Source organism: Myodes glareolus, chromosome 15 (assembly GCF_982192425.1).
Source record: "Myodes glareolus chromosome 15, mMyoGla1.1, whole genome shotgun sequence".
In the NCBI taxonomy this organism is placed as follows: Eukaryota; Metazoa; Chordata; class Mammalia; order Rodentia; family Cricetidae; genus Myodes; species Myodes glareolus.
Genome location: NC_142040.1, coordinates 67,415,142 through 67,440,031, shown reverse-complemented (window position 1 = coordinate 67,440,031; position 24,890 = coordinate 67,415,142). Strand labels below are relative to the sequence as shown.

Sequence of the window (24,890 nt, the reverse complement as noted above, 5' to 3'; positions counted from 1 at the left end):
GAGCAGTCTGGCCTTGATACAACATGCTTTTCTGAGTCTTCAGGAGCACGTACATAGCTGCTATAGCTGGGGTCTAGCTTTCTTGTTGCAGGGACAGACTTGCCACAGGTATTCAGGCATGCTTTTGAGTAAAGCAGCACCCAGGAGCCCTGGAGGAAATTAATCTCACTGAAACAACCTGTCATTAATTGGTTCTCAATAGTGATAAACACAAGTTCAAAATAACAGCCACTATACTTCTATTCTTGAGTTGCAATAAGGAGGGTGTGTCTGCTATTTTGTCCTGGAATGCTATTATTAGGTACTGTTGATAAGCTAAATACCATTAGGTACTAACACTATTTAGATTTCACCTATGGATGAAACCACTCACTCTCTGACTTTGGACATCAGAGACACAAAACTAGATTCAGGAAAAAACTTTTAAAATTTTACTGATCCAGGAGAGCACAAACTTCAATCCTTCTATCCTCTGAAATTTTCATGAGAAAAGTTCAATAATCGCTAAAGAAGCCACCTAGCTGCAACTATATTTAAAGCATTGAGAAGAGAAAGAAATGACCAAAGTGAAATGCTCCACGGTGGCAGGAGCCTTACCTATCAGGGTGTGGAAGACGGCGGCGATGGCACCGGCCACCACCATGCACAGGACGGCTTTGGTCCTATCTCTCTTGCTGTTCACAAACACCAGGCCCACATTTTTGAAGTCACTCATGGGCCCCGTGAAGAACTTCATCAGAGAGTACGCCAGCCCATAGCTGGCCAGCATCTCCACAGCATCTTCCTTAACTGCAGCGATGCCCCGGTTCAAGGCCTGCAAGGGAGAGAAGAGCCAAGGCCAGCATGAGAAACAGCGCCACATCTCTGCAGAATCCCACCTCCAACATGGAAGCTGGGAGATACACTTTCTGGGGTAGACAATGGGCAGTGTGTAGGGTGAGTCTACTCCTGAGTTCATAGAAAATACTGGTTTTTCTTTTCTTTTGGCTTTTTTGCCCATCTTAGCATCGATCTGAGTACCTTTTGGGGGTGAGATACCTGTCCACTGGGGAAAGTAACAAACCCGAGTGTTTCTGAGTATCAAAAGGCAGTTTTAAGAGTACTACCTAAAAAGCTGATGTTTCAGAACTCCTACCTTGTCGTAACTCACACCTGTGATCCCAGCCTGAGGTTCTTGAGTTCTAACCCGGCGAGGGCTACTTTGCTCATATCCTCTGCCCCCTCCCCACCTTCACCTGACCCCTTTCCTCTGACCCACTTTTCCTCCTGAAAGAGTCCCCACTGTGCTCTTAGGTCACACGCGTGTGTGTGTTGTTAGTCTAGATCTGCACAAGAGAAGCATGTAATATGTTGTCCTTCTCCCCATGACCCTCCTGCTCCCCTCCACCCGCCCTCTCCCTTTAGACCGTCTCCTCCCTTCACACAGCAGTTATACGTCGGCTGTAACAGGTTTGTTGTTAGAGTCATTTGAAGTTCTTGGAAAGACTGAGTGACGGTAACGCTCCCCTCCCCTCCCCCACTGTCCTGGCTGCAAGTGATGAACCTATATTGACACACTGCCATCTCTCCTCTGTCGTCAACGGGAGACTCATTCTTTGTGTCCTACATTCTAGCAGCATTCACTAGAGTCTAATGACACGTTTCCACCACTGCAGAGGCAGCCTTTAAAACAATGGCACCCTCGAGCCTTCACCTGTGGAGCGCGCCCTTCCGCCAGACGCGCAGCCACGCTCATAAAAGCTGTGTTCGGCACGCTAACTCCAAGCGGAAAGGCTCTTCCCGTCTGCCCCATTCCTACCGCGCAGACAGTAGCTCACCATTTTCTCTGTAAACAGCTGTGGCACAGCCTAAGTGCTGCTTTGCGATCCTCCTCTTTAAAGATGGTGTGCTGAGTGCTAAGTGAGCTGGGGCGTTTGTGAAAGAAAAGCTGGACTCCACAAACAAACCCCCAGTGGCTCTTCAGACGTACGATGTTTAAGAAGCATCACACTAAATCTTAGCAAAGCAAACTCATTCTACGTTTCACTGGTTCCAAGGCTGTCAGATGTAGAGTATGTTATTTAGGTAATGTACCATTAAGTAGGGATGAAACCCTTCCGATTATAATTGAATGTCAAGTGCTTATAAAATGTATTCAGACCGTAAACATGCTATTATGTGAGTGCATGTGCACATGCGCACGTGTGTGTGTGTGTGTGTGTGTCTCTGTGTGTGTGTGTGTGTCTGTGTGTGTGTGTGGTGCGGTATTACATGTTTTACTGAAAATTATTCTGAAGGCCTCATCTTTTAATATAGCACACTGTCCAGTGCAGGCTTTACAAAACTCAGGGGCTTCAATTCCTCATTGACACCTGGTTTTTATCTTTCCTAGAGATGCTGTTGAGTCAGTGAACACATCCAAAGCCAAGCATGCCATACAAGGACTACTGGGAAGTAGGGGATGCATTTGTAGGGGAATACCCCTGTGCAGAACAATTTTAGAAAAGCCTAGAACAAAAATGGATGACAGCTGAAGAATTAATTCTTTTGCTGACAAAGTTGAGAATTGTAATGCTAATTTTTGACAAGTTTTTTTCAATTATATCTCTAATTTTTCTTTTCTCCTGTAATAACTTGAAATTATCCACAAGAACTTTCTTAGTATTTGTAGAGCAGTGATAACTCTTTGTTTTTGTTTGTTTGTTTTCTTTAGAAAGCAAACTTTTCCTTCTATCAAAGCAGATCAAATAACTTAATGCCATAGTGCAAACTGAAAACCAAGAAATCCCCAGGTAAGAAACCCTGTGTTTGACAGGAGGGCTCCTGTTTGGAATAATCTTTTTGTACACTGTGAAGATGTGTCACTCTGATTGGCTTAATAAAAAACTGAATGGCCAATAGGTAGGCAGGATTTCCAGGCAGAGAGGATGCTGGGAAGAAGGTGGAGAGGCCAGGAGACTCAGAGCAAGCAGGATGGGCAGTACAGATGAAGTAATAAAGCCACAAGGCAGAAAGCAAATTAGTAAAAATGGGTTAATTTAAGTTATAAGAACTAGTTAGAAACAAGCCTAAGTTAAGGTTGAGCTTTCAGAATTAATATAAGTCTCTGTGTTGTTTTATCGTGAGCTGGCGACCCAAAGAAAAGCCAACTACAACGGACTCCCCTGATCATTCACCAAGTTAGTCCGCTGTGACCCAGTGTTGGACGTCAATGGTGCCAATCACGGCTCACAGATCCCCAGGTGGCAGGATGCCAAGAACTGACAGTCATGGGTCATGAGGACGAGCTCGCTGCTTCCGTGTGGGCCAGTGTGCTACAGTTGCCCATGGGACCTGGAAGTAGACTTCAGTAGACACCAACCTTGCTCCCTCTCCTCAGCTCCCCATCCTGTATGCTCATTAATTTACAACGTACAAGAATCTATTCTCCTCAGGTCTTACTCCACTAAGAGTCAACTCAGAACAGTTTCTAATTGCCAGCTTCTCAGCTTCCCAGAACCCGGAGAATCCACAGGGCAAACATTACACCATGGAATCTCTTCTCAGCTGCTCAGAACCCGTAGAATACACAGAGCCAACATTACACCATGGAATTCCGCCTTGGCTTCCCAGAACCTGCACAACCTGCGGTGCCAACATTACACCATAAAACCCCTTCTCGGTCTCTCAGAGCTGGTAGAGATTAACCCCCCATCTTTCCTAAAGTCTATGATTTTGAATTTTAAATGTATTTTTAAAATTTATTATTTACTGTGTGTGTGTGTGTGTGTGTGTCCACATGCATGTGCCTGTGTACATGTACCAGAGCATGTATGTAGAGGTCAGAGGGCAACTTGTGGAAGTGAGGTCCCTTCTTCCACCATGTAAGTCCCAGGGACTGAACTCGAGTTCTCAAGCTTGGTGACAAGCACCCTGTCCTGCTGAGCCGCTCACCAGCCAGTGAACTATTTGTAGTGCATAAGAGTGTGTTTGAATTTAAATGGCATTATTTAGCACAAGTTTCATATACACTTAGTACCATACCTCTATGTTTCCATGTGTTCTTGACAAACTGATGGGTTTTGTTAGAAAAACAACCAACCACAACCACCCATCAGTCCCGGCTGTACTTGCTATTTCCACCAGCAGTTCCTGATTTGAGTCCTAAACCTTGAGCAGAGGGAGGTGGGAAGAAGGGCATAGCTAATGACAGCTGTCGGCAAGGTTGAGAAGTTTCGGGAGTCCAACAATTACCGCAATTTGAGGAAAGAGCATGGGATTCATACAGGCAGATTTCAGCCTGAATCGGCTCCTATCACTAACTGCTGAGTGGGTCAAATGACCTGGGAAGAGATTCGGACGGGCTGTGCTCAGAGCATCAGTTACTAGCAGTTACTAGACTAGGAAGGACACTGAGAGCGAGGATGTTTAGTTACGAGATGCTACGGCCCATAAGACATTTCACTGATCAAATGTCTGTGGTGATGCTAATAATGTACACTTCACTTACAAACAAAACTTATCCTGACTTTAGTATTGAAATGTACGAAAAGCTTCAGAATTTGTATGTACTGTGTTAATGTTTTAGTTTTTTTTATTGCCATTAGTACCCATTTCTTCCAAGCTGCTCAAATTATTAATTTTATGATTCTCTTGATATGGGAATATTGTTACGGTGAAGCTCCACTGATCGTTCCCCAGAATTCACGGCACACATCTTTAGCCTTTGCTATTTACCCATCTGTAATAAGATTATTCTGTTTCACTTTATGTCTTTGTTTACACACTTAACTTTTTACCTCATCTTCCAGGCACTTTTGATAGATGGATCAAGCCTAACTACCTCCAAACAGCTTACATTTCTTCAAAACTGCACACGGGACAAACCTTCCATCTTCCATTCATTTGCGATGACTTCTTACCATCTGTTAGGTTGCGACATGCCCTTCGCCACCTGTTGTTTGTACCATCTATCCCCTGCTTTTGTTCACAAGGCAATTGCCTCCTGGCATACTGCATATTCACTTGTCATCTCAGATCTCTGTCTCCTCTGAGTACAAGCTCCAGGGAGCAGAGACCTGCATTTCATTGCTTTGTCCCCAGAACCACAGGCTGACAAGGTAGCCCATGTAGGATAGGAGGATGGTCAGACTGGAGAAGGACACCCACTGTGATGTGTCCAGAAGAAAAGCAATATGCCCACAAGCTGGCCATCCTAGGAGGAGCTCGTGGAGAGAGACAAAGGAACCTCCCTCCATAAGGTAGCCCTAGAGCTGACCCCTGAGGGATGAGCCAGCTGGATAAAGAGCCCCAGGAAGCCTGAGCCCTGCGGGAGGTGGAGTCTAAGGGGTGAAGAGCAGACAAGGAGAGTTTGAGACAGCGGATCATACCAGGTAGGGCAAACAATGTAGTTCTGTAACGGGGAGATCCAGACCAGAGGTGGTGGCATGGAAACGCAGGGTAGTGCAGACAGACAGAACCAGAAGGTAACTAGAGCAGAAGATGCTCTTCATGGTGTGAGGTCAAGGGGCAAACGGATGAGGTTCGTGGCTTGAGCCGCTGTTGAGCGGTGCGGTGTTCACTAAGATAGGGACAGTGGAGAAGGAGAGGGGGCAGCACCACCACGGGTGTGTGGATGCAGGCAAGCCCTCTGCCTCTGGGCCTCCTTTGTAGCCACCAGCATGGGGACAGCATTTAAAGCTGGTGGCCTGTGAGAGATCCCTGGGAAGGCTATAGATAGAAAGGATGAGAAAGCCGAGAATCCTCCATGTAGGTCTCTGGGGATATATCCATCCTGTCAAGGGCACACAGGCCCAGTCCTGCTGGCAGGTGTCTAGGCTGTGTGGCAAAGCTAACTGAGTAGGTCAGAGGCATCCGGGCAATGCTACTTGAAACCCAACTGCATTTTATGGCAAGTCCAGTGGAGGCTGCTGTGGCTGGGGAGGAGGACCGGCTATGGTCTTAAGATTCAGCTCAAAAAGTACCTGAGATGTCACTGGGATAAATGAGGTCTCTGTGAAGGCAGAACTAAGGTTCAAGGCCAGTTCTTACCTTCAGTTTCCCAAAGCAAAGGCATTTGAGCTTACCCTGGGGCCAGAGCTACTGGTACCCCAACACATGATAATCCTAAAGATGATGCTACTACCCCCTTGCTCACGATCCAGTCCAAGTCCCACATGGAAGAGCAGTGGTCTCTCCTCTCACTTCAGATCCACAACAAGACCAGCAGCAGTGCAGGGCACGGCTCACAACTTCCCAGAAACACGGAGGGGTCGCGAGCACTTCTACGTCTCCTATCCTAGCATTGTCCAGACTCATGGCTGCCTATCTGCTTTTATGTTTTGATACAACAAGTTCATCAAAGCACATGACATTTGTTAAAAAACAAATAAAAACTACGCCCCCAAGGGAAATGACTATGAAACTCGCGGGTTTAACCTGACCTCCCCAGGAAGAACTGTTCAGGACAGGAAATCCTAAACACCCAACATTTTTTTGTTTTCGAGACAGGGTTTCTCTACGTGTGAGGCCTTGGCTGTCTTGGAACTCTTTCTGTAGATGAGGCTGGCCTTAAACTCACAGAGATCCACCTGCCTCAGCCTCCTCAGGGATTAAAGACTTGCACCATCACCAACAGGCAGCTCCCAATACTTTTAACTTGGGACCTGGAGGCCAGACAAACCTGCTACACTGCAGACTGAGATCCTTTAGGACACGTCCTCCGTTCCCTCAAGGCTGCTGTCATCCCGCACCCATGGCAGCTCAAGCAGTAACTGTGAGCCACCTTCATCAACACCCACAAGTCAGGTCTTCAAATACCTCTGGGGCTCAATACGTAGTTACCCGGTCTTTTGCCTGCGCCTGCAAGCTTTAACTTGGAGAAGTGCTGTAATCTAGGAGAGAACAGACAGAACCTACTTCTCCGACAGTCTCCATGGGCTCACAGCAACTTGGCTGTTTCCAGTCACCCTTATGGGAGTCCTGGCTCCTTCTTAGAAAAACCTGGCCTGCCACCCCTTCTGTAGTAAGGCCATCAGGAGAGATTAAATTCTTGTTTGCTTGTTCCCTAACACAAGAAGACTGAAAAAACACCTGTGTCCCGGGCCTTTGCTCACCATCTCCTGTTATAACGGAGAGGCCAGTCTGATCAGGTAGATCAAGGGATGTCTGTTGAACTTCTGTGGGTCCTTGCTTGTATCCACTCCTGTTTGATCTGGCTCTCTTCCCCTGTTTGAGCTGGCTTCCTCCTATCAGGGTTTACATAGCACACATCTCGTCCACCTCAAGAGGAAGCCTCTTGACTTTGTACTAGCCATACCCTCTTCTCCCCGTCTCTCTCATGTTCTGCACCACCCTGTGCACACCCCAGGCCCCACTACTACAATACGATGTGCACTCTGGTCACCCTGAGGATGAGTGCTTAGGCCTCGTTGCTACCAGTTTCTTTGCATTTATTTAACACCTTGAACGCCTGAATTCAACACAGGAACAAAGTCAAATGATCTATAACTTACGGATGATCATTGATGGATAAAATCCTAGTTTGGGGCTTGGTTTTATAGGTTACAAAAAAATTTACAATTCTTCATAAACTTTTATGACCTTAAGATATACAAAGTGATGACAGGTACACCCATCCTTGTGGTTCTAATATTGGTTGAGTAGACAGGCAGGGTGTCGCCTGATACATCTGGCCAGTCACACTCTCCCCCCCCCCCCCCCACAACTAAGCACCCTGTTGTCTCTTAACCATAGCACCAGGAACATAAACAGAATGCAGCATTAGGCCACATGATTAGCCTTGGGAGTGTGAAGCTTAGACATAAGTTTTTTTTTCCAACTCCCCCCATCATTTGCTTTGGAAGGTTCTGGAAAACAGGGCAAACCGTTCTCTGACAGAGTCAAGCCATGCTGAGAAACTGAGTTGCTTAAGAAACAAGTCAAATTTAAAGGATAAGACCTAGAGAAAATGAGAGAGCCAGCGGAGAGCAGAGTGGTGGGGCTGGTAGTCTGGCTTGGAGTTCAGAAAATGCTCACACACGAGGCCTTGATTAGCCCTCAGGTTCAACCCCCAGAATGGCAAACATAATAGAGGGCGAATGTGCCGTTGTGGATCCCCAAGTTCTGAAGACGGGATTGTGAGGACAAGAGGGATGGCTACACAATTCAGGGATCGTTTAGAGCCTGGGGTTCAGATGCTACCTAGAGACTAGGGCCATATCAGGGGAAGCATCTTGCTGTTCATTCAGATATGGCTTATCAAATTAGTCTACAAGGTTTCCAGTTGGCATTTGATAGTCAATGAGAAAAAGCCCCCTTTTTTTATTTTAGTAAGATGTCTCCTTCATTTGTCTCATCTTGGATTAAAGACACCGTGAGATTTACAGGCTAGACAGCCATTTGTTTTTTGTGGAGAGGGTCCAGGATGTTTTCTAAGCCATTTGATAAAAGCTGACTGTCCCCTCTAAAGCTGCAGGGAGCCTGTCACACCCAGCACATCCTGAAACAGTTATAGGATAGTTTACAAATCTTTCCTAAATTCAACATCTGCAGGAAGGTGACATTTGTGGAGCTGTGGGGATTAGAAGGGCGTGGTTAGGCCCAGCCACCTGTGGGGTCAGCTTCTTCTAAGGATGGGGTGGTCAGCCATTTTTTGGATGTCAGTCCTCCACAGGATTCTGGGTTCCTGTAATTTTCCACTGTTATTGTTCTGTGTGTCTGTATTTTAAAAAGTGGTTTGAGTTAAATTGGATCATTTGTCTTCCTGGTGGTTTCCCAGCTCCATTTTGTTTTCTCAAGGGTCTATACAGCGCTGTCTAGCTGGAGCTCCAGCCAAGAGCTCGACACCCACATGTGAGCCTGTGGTTTGACGGGAACAGCGGGCAAAGGAGTTCGGTCTCTTTAGAAGTCAAATACGGCTCTGCGATGTAGGTCCAAATTTAGTGTTTGCTGAGAACCCTGAGGTGACCTGATCCAGCCAAGATGACACTGATGCTGGCTGCCGTCTGTGGTACATGGGTGAGAGTTTATAAGAGGGAGGGAGGGAGAGAGAGAGAGAGAGGAGGCCAAGACCAATTTGGGAGGCAAAGGCAAGTGAGTTCAAGGTCAGCCTGGCAGCCTGGTCTACATGGCACCAGCCAGGGCTACCCAGTGAGACCCTATCTCAATAAACGGATGAATGAAGGAATGAATGAAGGAATGAATGAATGAATGCCAATCACCAGGAAAGGGCAATGAAGTGTTCAGTGTGTTACTCTCAGTGTCTTCATAGATCTACGATACTAAAAAGTATTTCTTAAAACTACTGTTTGATTAATTCAAAAACTGACTGCATCATGAAAGGATGTAGTTTAATGTCACAGAACTTCTGGACTCTCCTTTATTTAGCTATGAACCTCGTCTGCACCACCAAATTTAACTGGGGAAGGTTTGACAAAGAAGGACGACTACTAAGAAAATTCTGCTGGTAGCCGCTTGCATGACTATAATCCCAGCACTTGAGAGGTGGGAGGCAGAAGGAGGAGAGTAAGGTCATTCTTGGGCTACATGCTTATCTAAAAAAAAATATATATATACCAGAAAAGAAAAAAGATTGAAAATTCTAGTGTTCTTTTGAAAAACACTAGAGGCTCCCTGTGCTAAAAACAAAACAAAACAAAACAAAAAACAAAACAAAACAAAAAAAAAAACCAAAAAAACAAAAAAAAACAAAACAAAAAAACCTCTCATTTTTCACCATGATGTCACATTTTTACCGAACCATCTTATTTCCTAGTAGCTTTTTATACTTATACATGGTCATCAAATATTTCTTGGTGAATGTGTCAACTTGATACCTGTTCATGTCAGACCTGAGTTTAAAAACAACAGGAGGGGATGGGGGTCATGGCTGAGTTGGGAAAGCGTCTGCCATGCCACCATGGAGACCTCCTTCAGACCACTAACATCTAAGCAAAAATCTGCCAGTGGGACACCTGCCTGTACTTCAGGCTGAGGAGGAAGGGAGAGGAGGCTTTTGGGGATTTCCAGTCAGCCAGTCTAGCCTAATAGGTGATCTCCGGGTCCTTGAAAGAAAGCCCTCGTATGGAGCCCAGTGACGCACTAGTATCACAAAAGTCACAGCAATAGCCCAAAGGCTTTAGATTGGATTTTGAGACCTGCTCCAGAGGTTGGTACTGAATCCATAGTTGGTATTCAAAGCTTGCTCGAAGGTCCATGGCATGGGAGGTGAGAGGTCCGCGGGAGAACCTGTTGCTACTTCATGTTGTCAAGGCGCTTTCTAAGTATGAGTATTTGTTCAGACACATGAGTGCTGCCTTCGGCCTCACCAGAGGGCTTTCCCTCTGCAACAGTCAGCAAGTGATGACGCAGGGATTCATAACTGGTCTTCAAAGTGTTGAGAATGAGTGACTACTGAATACTCAGCCCTAAGTGAGGTATCTATCCCCATTCCAGAGGGGACAGAGAGGGATGGAAGAACTGGAGGATGGGGCGGTGTACTGTGGAAATGTGTACATGGCCATTGTACTCTTGAACTCACTGCAGCTACAGCTTCCTGCACATGATTCCATCAGATCCAAACAATATTCTATCAGCCAGTACTAAGTGGATTTAAAAAAAATCAAAAAACCAAAACCAAAATAAGCAGAAACAAACAGGGGAGCAGATCAGGTCTGGAAAGATGGCTTAGGGGTTAGTAGCACTGGTTGCTCTTCCAGAGGACCCAGGTTCAATTCCTAGCACCCACATGGTGGTTCACAACCCCTTGTAACTCTAGTTCAAGGGGATATGATGCTTCTTCTGATCTTCAAGGACACGAGAATCATGCGTGGTGCACATATACATACACACACACATACAGGCAAAACACCCATACACATAAAACAAAACAAATAAACCTATTTTTAAAAAAGAAGAGGACAAGATGAAGGGTCTTGCGCGTGGTGACCCAGGAGAGTTGGGGGGTGGATATGATCAAAATACACTGTTTATATGTATGATGTTGCTGAAGAATAAATAAGAGATATTTTATTAGACAAATGGTGGAGTACATCTTTAATCCCAGCACTTGGGAAGCAGAGGTAGATGGATCTCTAAGTTTGAGGCCAGCCTGGTCTACAGAGCAAATTCTAGGACAACCAGGACTACACAAAGAAATCCTGTCTCTAAAAACAAAAACAACAAAAAAAGATAGTCTATTAAAAATGATGGAGAGACAGGTTGTGTCAGCTTCTGGCCTCCATATGCATGCTCATGCATTTGCAAAGGGACTCAGGTAAACAGAAGGCTAAGCACTGCTAGAACTTTCCATACTTGCTCTGTCCCTGCTGGCCAGCCTTTTCCTGATCACTCTGTCACCTCAGCCCTGGTTGGGGGTCCTGTGCTGCTCGGAATCTCCACTCCCCGCTGTGCTAGTCTCTGACTTAAGTACATAGTGCTACTTGATGCTGTCTATGGTGAATTCAGTAAATTCAGCTGTCTATAGTGAATTCAGTAAATGTATTTACACTAAGTAGCAAACGATTTGCACTTGGCCCCTCTGAAACCCAGGGGCTATAACAACAAGGATGGAAGTAGCTGAGCGCCAGCACCTGCTGTGGGAGACCCTGTGCTAAGATCTCTTGGCTCGGAAATCTGTGATTCAAAGCTTATGGTTAATCATCTATTTCAAAAGCTTGTTTGTGGAGCTGTTACTGATTTTATTCTCTCTCTCTCTCTCTCTCTCTCTCTCTCTCTCTCTCTCTCTCTCTCCCTCTCTCTCCCTCTGTGTGTGTGTGTGTGTGTGTGTGTGTGTGTGTGTGTGTGTGTTGTGTGTATCTGGAGGAAGTGTTCCTGTCCACATGTGTGTACCTGTATGTATGTGGAGGACACGGGTCAACATCAGATATACTTTTCAATCTCTCTCCACTTGTTTTTCTGAGTCAGGAAAGAGTGGGCCACAGTATATAGTGACAAAGCCCAGGCTTGGTCACTGTTCTGAAGCCTGGGCACAGAGGGCCCACACAAGCAACAGATCAACGACTCTCCTGGACTATGATTCCCAGGGAGCTCTTTGGCAGAACGGACAGAACTTCAGTGCTGGCTCCTGCGAAGAACAGGGGATGCTGGTCCCTGGAAAAGGCATTCACGGAAGTTAGCACAACCCCAGTCAAGGCCTCACTGACTCCAAACAGAGGAAGACTGTGATGCTCCCGTGGTAGTAGCCCGGTGGCCTGGCATCACCTGGCTACAGGGTGGCCTGTGGGTTATGCCCAGTGCCCTTGCAGCAGCTCACCCTACGAAATCTTCCACAGGTGGTGTGTTTCGGGGTTCCTTACTTTTACTTCATCTTTCTGGCAGCTGGAGAACAGTTCCCTGGAAGGTTTCCCACTGCCCAAATGGGGTTACTTCTGTCTTTATGGGCCCTGTGTCATTGCCACTCAGAGTGGACCCCAAAGAGAAATGACCTTGCATGTGGAAGTATTAAATCGTAAAATGGAAATTAGAGTGCCACTTAGGACATTAGTAATATATCTGTATGCTAGGAGAATAAGGCTCTCAATCGTCTTTAATAACACTCCCTACTGTAATGCAATGATTTAAAAGGGATCAGTGTCAAGGAAAACAAGAGCAATGAAAGTATATATTCTTTCTCCGTGTCTGATGGACACACACTCCTGCTTTATTAGACTAATAAGCTTATTAAAACTGTATCAGACTCGTGAAATATCCCTCATGAGACAAAAATAACAAAATTCTGGGAATACTTCAAACAGGATTCTCTAAATTTCTCCCATTGGTTGACTGCGGGTGAGCACACGTATGCTTGAGTCTCAGAGATGCGTGGAAGGCAGAGGACAGCACAAGGGAGCTGGTGGTCTCCTTCCAACTCAGGTCATCAGGCTTGGCAGCAGGCACCTTTACCTGCTGAGCCAGCTCGCCAGTCCTTCGAACAAGTATTCTTAATAAAAAACCAACCGCAGCATTTGGTTCTCCAGGGAGAGACAATGAGATACAGGAAACTGGAGAGTCACACTGTTTCTCGATGAGAAATCACCAGAAACGTATGAAAGACTTGGCTGGATTTATCTGTAACGGAGTCTGAGTTATAATCTAGCAGTTTGGGTTTTCACTCGGACCTGAGGCGGATGATTCTTAACTTCCTGTTGGAGAAAATGGCTAGGAACACACAGTGAAGCTCAGAGAGGCCTGGCCCTGCGGACGGTCAGCTGCAGAGAAGGAGGCTCAAGAACGGAGGCCACTGAGGCCTGATCAGGAACAAGATGCCAGGCCTCAGTGGGAGCTGGGGAAACGAAACAGCCACGCCATCACCATCACATTAAAGACGGAAAAAAACTGATGAAATCCTCCCGGAATTCAGGCGCCTACTGGGGCAGGAGGGATGGGACTTTGAAGCAGTTTGGTCTACGGGGTGGGACACTGTGTCAAAAAATAAAAACAAAGGAAACACAGAAAAGAGGAACAAAATTAAAAATATATTAACCTCCTGATCTGGTAATCCCCCTTCAGAAATGGATGCAAACAAACCAACATATTCCAGCAGAATGACATCACACAAGAGTGTATATCAGCAGTCTGGAACAGCGGACAGCTAACAACAATATGACTATCCACTGAGAGGAAGACACTAAAGGAAGTGTTTCTCCACATAGGGGAACAACAGTCACGAAGCAGGAAGGGAAAAAAGCCCAATATAGTGAGCCAGTGGCAAGTGAGAACAGAAGTAAGCAAAGGTATGCGTATGAGCAGAGAGAAAGAATTAGAGAGTGACATACAGCTAGCTGTGAATGGTGGCTCTTTTCGGAGCAAGGCAAAGTTAGTACACATGTCTGCATTACTTATTCAAAGACCAGAGGGTATTCTCACTGGCTTAACCTGGAGGAAATAAGGAGCTTTATCAAGCCACACAAAATCAATAAGGTGCTGTATTTTCTGGTGTGCGAATATAAACACCACCCTCCCTCAAGCAAATGTTGGTTCACTGTCAACAGCTCTCAGTGCTCACCTGGGATGCCATCTCTGAGCAGAATCCTCCCTGTTTAACTTGCTGGGAAAGCATTGTGATTTCTGATATTGAAGGCTAAATGTTAGGAACTGCTGCCCCAAAGCCTGCAGTTCCTCAGGCCCTGTTCCTTCTCTTTCTGAGTTCAGTACCTAAACTACGATTTGTCTCTAAAATATGTAAAACAATTACAATGAGGTCTCTAGAGCATAAGGCAGTCTGCAGGTCAATAGAGGGGCCCCATGACTGACCGTGGCACAGTGACTGTTGGCATTTTTTAAATTACTTATAGAAATATTTCACTTGTTCATCTATACTTACTGATTAGGCCTATCTGTCTAGCATCATGCTTGCCACAGACAGTGGCCATCCTGACTTTCTATGGCCAGTGTGCCACACACGATTTAGGAGTTAGGAAGATGTACTGCATGTGTCAAATGGATGCTCATGGTTCTTTGGTTGGTTGGTTGGTTGTTTGGCTGGTTGATGTTTTGAGATACGTCTCCCAGGCTGGCCTCGAACTCCCTTTGCAGTCAAAGGTGACCATGAATCCCTGACCCTTCTGCTGCTACCCCAGGAATGCTGGTCTTGCAGGCATTCATCACAATTCAGTTCAGTCCTGCACGTTTCTTTTAGACCTAGCAAACGTTGGAACTGGGGCACACTGACTGAGGATTAGAGCATGTTTGTAAGACCCTAAAGTGGACAGACTCAATGATCTGAAGATGAGAAGCCAGGGGAAGGGCAGAGAGAAATATGCAAGAGGGACAAGGACTGGGCCAATAGTCAGACAAGGGCAGGATTGCTAGACAAGGACCACAGTTAGGACTGTAACTCTAGCGGACCAAAATGGGTAGGGTAAGTCTTCAGAACAAAGGTCTATGGAATGTGCCCAGTGCAGCTATACAGAAAGGAAAACACGTTTCATACATTAAGAGGTCATTGGGCTGTGCTAGAATGGCCACATCTCAGTTCATCCAGCATTTTATATATATAGAGAGAGAGCAGTGTTTATTCTAAATGGAAGAAGCATCCCAACTCAGTGTTGATATGGTTTTAACAAGGATTAAAACCATAATCCTTCTAGATTATTATTATTATTATTAGATTAGGTCTAGAGCCTTCGATGGCTTAAATGTAGTCTGTAAAGGAAAGTTAAGAGCTTCCAATGACAGTCAGATTCAGAGCAATTACTCAGACTCATGCTGTACTTCTAAGCTATGTACCCGCTTTTTTGCATTCACAACTTTGTACATGTATAGTGTGTGTGTGTGTGTGTGTGCGTTGTGTGTTGTAACGTGTTCAGGTACTCGTGTATGCATATATCTGCAGATATGTGTACAAGGGTAAAAAGAGCCAGTGGTCAACTGTAGGTACAATTACTTAAGCACTGTCCACCTTTTAAATATTTGTGTGGTGGGCAGGTGGATATTTGTTGTGGGGGAGCATGTTTGCTTGTGCCTATGCATGTAGAGGAGGGGGCTGACTTTAGGTGTCTTCCTCTGTCACTCTCCTGTACTTTGGGGACAGGGTCTCATAGTACCCCTGGATGTCACCATTTCAACTAGAGTGGCTGGCCAGTGAATCCCAGGGGCAGCTGCCTCAGTAGCACTGGGATAACTGGTGTGCACCACTGGTCATTTTCAGTTCCACAGACTAGGACACAGCAGATTGTCACAGGCACAGATGCACTCAGATTCTCCTATAGTCTTCCTAAAAAAAAATACAGAACAAAACTCTCTCCATAGATATTTGCTTCTATTCAAAGACAGAAGTACAGTAAACAGAATACAACAAACTATGTTTTGTCACCTAGTTTTAATCCTCACAAAAATATATGGAACGTGAGATTTGTCCCATATGACTGTATTGAATGTTTACTTGACTGGTACAAAAAAGTTTAGGAATTCAAAGAGAAAAACAAGGATGAAGAAAAACAGGAAGTCCCAACTTTGAAAAACATCCAATCTACCTACTATGCAAACCACAGAAAGATTAGACAAACCAAGCACTTGTTGACATTGGCTGTAAACTTTGCAAAAAAGGATAGAGCCTTAAAATACTCCTGGAACAAGACCAAATCACCTCCTCGCTGGCTCTTTTCTAACTCTTTGTAAATTGTATTTAAAAGGAACTGCTAAGTAGAACTCTAAACACATTCACATTCATCCCTGAAGAGAACTGTAGAGAGATGCCACTGTTCCCAAGCACCTTCCTGTGCCTGCTCTGGGGTCTGGCTGGCATATCTCATGAGTTACCACTTTAATTTGATCCTTCGGAAGTGACAGCAAGGTAGTCAGTCTTAGTTGCTGTAAAAGGTGGGGACACAGTGGGGAGAGTGATCTCCCAAGGCTGCAAAGTTCCTAAGAGGCAGGATTGAAACTTCAGCCAAGTGAGCTGACAGCCTGCAGCCATCAGATTTACATCTTCCTTTCCCCAGATGCAAACCGGGTGGTTGTAAGTATGTGACTCAACCTCCCCAAGATTAACTGTCCCCTGCCAAATAGGGATACCCCTAAAAGTCTGCCTAATATATGATAGGTTGCTTTGGGGGTTAATTGAGGTCATACTCTGTAGTGGTCTGAAGGAGAATGGCTCATGTATTGGAATGTATTGAATGGTCCTGGCTAATGGAACTACTTGGGAAGGATTAAAACGTGAGGCCTTGCTGGAAGAGGTGTGGTACTGTGTGCAGGCTTCGAAGTTTCCAAAGCCCATGTATTTTTTTTTTACCTTTCTTTCTGCCTCATGTTTGTGGATCAGACATAAGCTTTTAGTTTACTGCTTCAGCACCATGCCTGCCCGCCTGCCTGCTGCCAGGCTTCCTACCGCAATGGTCATAAACTGTACCCCACGGAACCATGTAGAGTGCTTTCTTTATAAGTTGCCTTGGTCATGCTGCTTTGTCACAACACCTGAAAAATAACCAAGACGTATGCCATCTACCCTGTTCTTTCCAAACAAGAACAGCAAAGACGTGAAAGTTTGAGGCAAGAGTTCCAAATCTAAACCCAGGCACACAGGGAATCTCAAAGCCCCTAGCAGAACTTGGTGTGTTATTTTGCTTCAGGGCAGACTGAGTAGCAGTAATGAAGATGTGTGGCATAGCATTCTGGCGTCTATCTCCTGGAATTAACTTCCCTTTTGGACTAGCTAAAGCTGACAGCCATAATTCGCCCACAGGCCATTTGCATTGCATTGTCTAACCCTTCCTGAGGCCTTGGGTGGGTGGGTGGGGTTTAGGATGTAAGCCATGAGCTGGGTTTCTAGAAGTGACCACGCTACTCTAAACTGCCTGAGACTTAATGGTTCTAGCCCAGCAACAGAGGAACTGACTAGCTGCTGTGTCGTTCCCATGAAGAAGGCAGAGAGTGGTTTTAACTTCCTTTCCTAGCAATCCTGCTGCTTCACCGGGGGTCCCCAGAGATAGTAAACATTTCCTCATTAGACGCTCTTCTCAAAAACATGATTTTCTTGTTTAATATGAGTAAAAACAGGTTTTGAATAAATGCTGCGAGCAGCCAGAAGAGCAGCAATGTAGCTTCATCACTCAGTGGTTACCCTCGTCAACTGGACACAGTGAAAGGAAATGCATACAATATACGCTGGAGCACTGGTGATTCACACCTGCAGTCCCAGGAGCTTGAGACCAGGAGGACTATCACAATTTCAAGGCCAGACTGGAGAGCACAATGAATTCAAGCCCAGCCTAAGCTGGATAACAAGAATCTGTCTCAAAACCCAAACCAAACTACACCAAAGCAAAACCCACTTCCAGTGAGAGGCATACAAAGTTTCCATAGCCCTTGCTGGGACCTCCTGCATGGCTCCCTCTGCATCAGGCTAAGTCAGCCACCCAGGTGCTACTGGGAAGGGATCTGTCTGCAGATACTCGATTAAAAAGAATGTGTTCAGACGCTGTCCCTGTTTCTGTCCAAGGTGAGGGACACAAAGTTTGGGCATGAGGTCTAAGAGGTGGCCCCTGCCATCCACGAGGCAACAATGACATGGGGCATGGAGAGCACACTGGGATATCAGGGGCATGCTCTGTGCGCAGGGCAGGGTCTGAAACACGTAGAGAGCCCTCTGCCTGCACTGAGAGCTGGAGGGGAGTATGAGGAGCAAGCAGACGAGGTCTGGGCTTAGATGACAGGCCTATGCCCCAGGTGGGTGAGTCCAGCTTCCATGTAACGAGCAGAAGGAATGGTGGTGAGCCTGTGAATGGATAGTAATTGAACTCTGGTCTAGTGACACTGTGTATACACACAGCCTAGAAAAATAGGACCATAGTGTAGCAGAGTTAGACCCAGCACACACGCCGGTGGTGAGAAAGGCAGATGGGAGCTAACACATGACGTGATGTGAGACAAGCCCATCTTACGTCTGCGTCTATTGTTGCGTGTGTCTGTGTCATGCATGACAAACACTTCTGCCACTCGGCAAGCTAACAGGAACCCCATACAGGGACAACGATAGTGCCCAGGACACCACTTCTCCTGAACTTCATGCTACTAATGACCTGGCCCTTAAAGGGTCTTGGTGACTGTGCCAAGTAAGTACCTCGAGGGAATTCTCCCAACTCAAGAGGGTAGGCGCAGGCAGATCAGGCAGCCGGATGAGCACTGTCGGGGATCAGAGACCAGGAAGAGCATGAGACAAATGGCTCCCTGTGGTAGAGCACGGTCTACAGTGAGTGGCTGAGGAACCAGGAGACACCCAGAGGGTGAGGTAGCAGACAAGACAGGCAGCCAGCCCCAGCCGCTGTATAGGGTGATGCATCTGCGTTCTGCTGTCCTCACTGTCACCACTTGCCTCAGTTCCTCTGCTCTAGGGAAAGCTGGCCCTCAATGGGGCACTTTGCAAGAGACACCTAGTAACCCTGCCAGCTGCGTGACCTTCGGCCGCCGCGAGCTAGGCCCTGGCAGGTGGAGCCCGTGTGCTACCCGCAATGGCGAGTCCTCTCGCTGTCCATTCGCTGCTGTTGCATTTCTGTGCTGCTGACTGTTGAACAATGAGTGGAGCGGGGCCACCCACTGAGGGAAAAATGTGTTTCTCTAAGTGGGAGAAGCAGTGCTAACCAATGAGCCATCCCGGGCTGCACAGGAAATGTGTTTGCTAAGCGAACACTTATCTGATAGCAGGCTTGCGTTGGGGTAAGCAGAATTAATATCTCTGGGATCTGTTTACACTGCAGCGAACCCACTCTGAAGGACGTGGACAGAGTAAATGCACCTGGGTGCAGGGCTCTCTCCGGTCAAGCCACGGCTAGCTGGTGTGCAAACATGGGGAGGGCCGGAAAGTGCTATTGAGGAGTGTGCGCGAGCACCAGTCCATTCTGGGGCAGCAGAACCTGTTTGCACAGGACACTTATTTTTATCACAGTGGACACCTACTATAGGCTGATTTTTCTCAAGCTCAGACTGTATGCTACTGTTTCCCGGTGTACCCAGCAAGAATCATGGGGCAGATAATAGAGACACAGAGACAGGGAAATAAATAAATGGTCACTGAGCAGCCTTGACCATGGACTAGTGACAGCCACTGCATAACAGGAAGGATATTCAGGGAGCACTGTAGGATTATTAATTAAATGCCTTCTCTTGTCCCCTCCCCCACTTTCTTCTTCCAATCCTAATTGCTTAAGAGCTCTCCTGCCATAGTGTCTCCTTCTGCTCACTGTTAGATCACAATCGAAAGATAAACACCCTCAGATTTATTAACTCTTCTCATCTGGAGATGCGCTGTGGTTAAAAGCCAGCTCCCCCATAGGCAGATCTCTTGTAAGGTTAGTTAATTATCTTTCCCATTGAGGTGGCGGGCGTGATAAGCAAATGAGGGCGCTTGCCACCTGCCATCATGGAACAGGCTTGCTATTTTTTTTTCAATAGATAAACTTCAGATTTGTAAAGCGAGGGTTGGGAGGAAGCAGTTTCATTTTCTTGGAATTATGGGAAGGTTTATTTAGCATTACATTGTTCCAGGGCTTCGAAGAAATGTGAACTACATTCCCTTCAGTAGAAGATGAGGCAATAGAGAGATAGGTTTCCTCCCGGCTCTGGAGGGCCCACACCTCTGTCTCCTTTGCTGGATGTGTTTCCCCAGGCCTGGAACTAGAATTTGGTACACAGGAGCAGGCTGAGGTGTTGCTGCATCCCACTTGTGTGAGTGGAACCCAGGCTGCCTGAACTCAAGCCTGAACCTAGGACTGCACTCAGCAGGCAGCGGAGCCAACATTTGTTTTTTTCTGGTCCTGAATTCCTTGGATTTGTGGACAGAAACGTTTCCATTTACCCCGTGGCAGGTGAATGACCACTGAAACTTGGTCGTTGACTCAAAGCCATTACCACCAAATATGAAAACACAGTTGGCAAAAAGAGGAAATGCACCTTCAGTGTTGGCAGTACAATCCAATCCTGATGGTCTATACGTTTATCATTTCAATAGGAAACATTTGGGAGGGGAAGCACACAGTTTTTATGTTGACTGACCTCTATAGAGAGATCTCCTAGCAATACTCTGTGGTAATTAAATTCTATCTATAATGCCCAAATCATATGAGCTAATTAATAGGAAACAAAACACCACAGGGAAAATGCTAGGCTCTTTATACAAGCCTAGACCCTCTTCAAAGAAGAAATTGCCCCAATAATGGCCTGCAGAGCGCCCAAGAGCAAGTCTCCTGGGGTGAGTCCAGCCTGCGGCATTGCGTCACTGTTCCCTGTACAAACTGACAGCTCAGTAGTGTCCTGTTCTATGGAGCCTTTTACAGTTAAAATGACTGCGGACACATATTCCTTCTATATGTTAGAGGGGATCTATCTCAACAGAAAAAGGAACAGTTGATGTGTTGCTGTTGTTTAACAAAATAGTTTGTTTGTGTGCCTTTTAGGAATGTGACTGGACACGCGCGGGGTAGGAGTTGACAGAATCACAGTGGACGGTGGGTTCCTCAGGTTCTTTCATTTTGTTCTTATCTTCACAGAGCCCTTTCTCAGGTGCTCTGAAGCATCAAATCCTGAAATTGTCTATGATCTTCCTGAAAAACAAGCACCACTGTTTCCAATCCCCACCAATGCTGGTCTGGTGAGCAGCAGCATTCTTTCTTTCTGATGCTTGATGGATGTCTGTCTGTCTGTCTGTCTGTCTGCTTATGCGTTACTGGAGCGTGAACCCAGGGCCTTATAGATGCTAATTAACACTGTACTACACCTCAGCCTTCTTCCTTGCTTCCTTCCTTCCTTCCTTTCTTTTCTTTATTTTTTTTTTAAATTTTTAGCAAGACCATCTCTTTTACTAAGTTCCCCATACTGGCCTTGAACTTGCAATTCTCTTGGTTTGGTTGGAGTCACAAAACAGAACACCCCAGATTTAGACACCAACAAGCTAATGTTTCTGAAAGCATGTCCCAAGAGACACTGCTTTCTCCAGATATAAACAGGTACCCTGTGGGAAAGCTCCCGGGGCCTGAGCAGATGGCTCTGTGGGTAAATCATCCCAGGACTAGAGTTTGGATCCTCAGCATGGATGAAATTTCTGGGTAGCCATGGTGAACTGTATGCATATAGTTCTCAAACCTGGAAGCAGACAGGGCATTCCCCAGAGCAAGCTAGGGAATCAGTGGCTAGTGAATCAGCGAGCCTTGGGTTGCAGTGAGAGACCCTGCCTCAAGAGATAAGGGAGAGCTCAATCGAGGAAGACACAACTTCAACTGGTAGCATCACCTTCTTACCCACACATACCAACATGCAGACACACATGCATGTACATGAGTCACACAAAATAAGCACTGGATTAACCGTTTTAAACTACAGAGTGAACACCTCCGAGACTTATATGCTGAGAATCTGAATTGACAGTGCGCTAGAGTTTCTCACACGTTTTTTGCTTGTAGAACTCTATTTTTGAGATTCATGTCACATAAACATTCCTGGGACATCCTGCTGCCCTTGCTGATGTGAAGCTGGCAGATGCAGGTCTGACAGGAATATAAGGAAACTGAATGCTTACGCCAGCACCCCAAAGTCTGGCTTCCAACTGCACCATCTTCTCAGCCTGTATCCCTCGCAGCCCACACCCCGCGACATGAATCTGTCATGAAGATGACTTAGAACACCACAACCAGTGGCTTCGTCCTCATAAACAGGATGGCTCCTGCCCCTGAGCACATGTGCTAGGGACGCGCCTCTAGCTATGTGTATACACGGGCTGCGACCTGGGCCACAGCACAGATGTGTGCCTGCTTCCTCTTGTGGCGGCTGTTGGAAAGAGCATTGGCCATTTCCTCGGGAGTAGACCTGCTACCACCGTTTCTATTCTTGCCTTCACATCAACACAGCCCACACCTGGGATATGCTCATTCCTGGGACTTCCAGGAATGCAGTATCACCATCTTTCACATGCCTTCTCAGGGCAGGGCCTGGCAGGAGTCCTTACCTCTGGATATTTGGGATAGACTCATCATGCCCGATACCTCTAAGGCTCTTCCTTTTCCCTTTTCTTTGTGGTCCTCTTCTTCCCGCCTTAGGTATAATCCCCGCCATTTCCCTCTCCTACACTCCTCTGTTCCGAATCCACTCTGGGCTGGAATCTTGCCGTGTTTACCGTTCCTTCCCTTCTCCCTCCCAGAGCCCAGCAGCTCTGTCTCACCGTGTTTTCCAATGTCCCACGCTCACTTGCTTCACCCTCTCAGCCTCCTCTTGCTCCTTCCAGTCTGCTTTCTGCTTTCCCCTTGGAAGAACCTTCTGAAGCGGTGGGATTGCATGTGTGTCTCCTTGTGCAACTAACTCATCTTCCTCTCTAGGCCACAGTTTAGCCTTCTCTGCTTGGCTTCCAAAGCATCTCCATCTGTCTTTCCCTACCCCACCCCCGCAGCTCTATAAGCAGACAAGGCATCTCCTTTCAGACCGCAGGCTTTTCCTTCCCTCTCAGGCCTCTTTACTCTTGCTTGTGTTACCTTGCCCTCACTAGTATATACTAGGTCTCCTTTCCTCTGGTCCATAGGCTTGGTCAGTTGCTCTCCTCCCACTCTTATCCTGCCAGGACATATTTGATGCCATGGGATACCACACATGGCTTACTGAATTGCATGGCACACAATAGGTATTTACTAATTTTAATATTAGCTGAATGGAAGAGTATGATTCTCTCCCATTCTGGGAGCAGTACTGTTGAACTAATAAACTCCGTGACTCTGAGACCAGTGTGCAGAGGAACGACGTCAGGAAGGCCCTGTCAATCACAGCAGATAGCATGCTTTGCTTCGTGTGAACTGCAGTCCCCGGCTGTCGTGTGATCAGTGCAGTGGGTCCCATGCAGCTCTGATAATGCTTTCCAGTTGTTTGAGTGTCGGGGCCTGGGATCTAGGGCCACATCAAGGAGTGGAGAACTTGAAGCTCCCCCTGTACAGCTGGAGGCGCTGGGCTCGTCTCTTCTAGTCCCTCATCTCACTGTCTTTCCCACTTCGTTTCCTCTTTCACTTTCTTCCTGAGTGTCCCCATCTCCTCTACTCTCATGACCTCAGAGAAATCGAAGTCTCCGTTTACTGCACGTTCGGATCAGATCTGTCCTTGTTCCAGCTCCGTGTGCTTTCCCAAGCCTCACCCCACAAGCCCCCTAAAACCGTTCTGTCAAAAATCGACACCACTACCATCATCACCACCGGCGACCACCATTTTTGATGAGCTTATAACGAATGAGACACCTTGCCCCTTGCATCTACAATACCTTTATGGAACAGATCCTACTGCTTCTTGTATTCCCTAGACCCAAGCACACGGGGGTCGTGACTACCCCGATTGGGCCACACTGCACAACCAAAGTCACAAGCCAGTTCCTTCCCCTGTCACTGGGGCTCTCAAGCCACCTCCTAGCAGATTTGCACCCCACCACAGATGCCTGTAATTTCAGGCATGCAGATAAGTGGGCTGCTGTTTGCGCTCCTGGCACTTGGAGCCACCCACGACTCCAAATAAACACTTGAAGGAAGAATGAATGGATTTTATAGTCTGGGCTTGAATGGCAAGCATGAAGCAGGTCAGAGGTGGCCACAGTGAGTGCATGTATGTGTGCACATGTGTGTGTGTGTGTGTGCATGCATGTGTGTGTGTGCTCCACGCTTACCCTGTCCACTTAGCAATAATGATGCAATCACCAGAAAAGACCGGAGAATTGTGGCTAGAGCCTCACCTAAAGCAAAGACTGGAATAAAAGTTTGTGGAATCACGGGTAACTTCTTGAAATAAGATATACGCTTGCTGAGTGTGTGCAGACACTAGAGCGGATGAATAAGCTGCGGAACAAAGGAAGACTCACGAGGGCCGCTGATGGGAGCTACTACACGATGGAGGCCACTATGGAAAGCCAGGAGGCCCAGCATCGAGCTCTTCCTCTGCTAGTGAAGTCACGGGGTTCCCTTATAGGACTAGGGTAGGTCAGCCTGAGTGGCTACAGTGAGCAGAGCTTAAGTGTCCTCCCATTGTCTAGATCATCATTCTGAAGGAGCGAGTTTCCGTGGAATTTGCCTGAGCTCCAGTGACCTTGCTTCACATGCGTCTTTCCTCATTAGACAGCAGCTCACAAGGATTACGCCAGCCAGCGTTATCAACGCTGCAGGTAAAAGAACTGTGCAGAAGGTTCTACTACACCCAGCCTGCCTTGCCTCAGGATGTCAGACAGCACTCACTGGAAGGTAGGTCACTGCAAAAGCGCAGTCCTTACCTAAGGCAACTCAATAGCACAGTGAGGTGATGTTCCATATCCAGAGGCCTGTATGGTGTGTGTGTATGTATGTATTTACCTCTCTCTATATTTCCTTCCTCCCTCCTTCCCTCCCCTCTGTGGTTTTCTGAGAGGCCTGTATTTCCAAGCACTCTCATTAGCACACAGGTAAGCATTCTGAGAAGGCACACACAACATTAGGCCATTTCTGACT

At 46.6% G+C, this 24,890-nt stretch overlaps 1 protein-coding gene across 1 annotated transcript in view; it reads right to left on the bottom strand.

The window, feature by feature from the left end:
• Window positions 1-24,890, bottom strand: part of Ankh (ANKH inorganic pyrophosphate transport regulator) — a 133,757-nt gene that overhangs the window by 53,260 nt on the left and 55,607 nt on the right. The window contains exon 2 of the mRNA XM_085676593.2: window positions 598-814. Coding sequence (XP_085532719.1) covers window positions 598-814 — 217 coding nt within the window. The remainder of the gene's footprint in view (window positions 1-597; window positions 815-24,890) is intronic.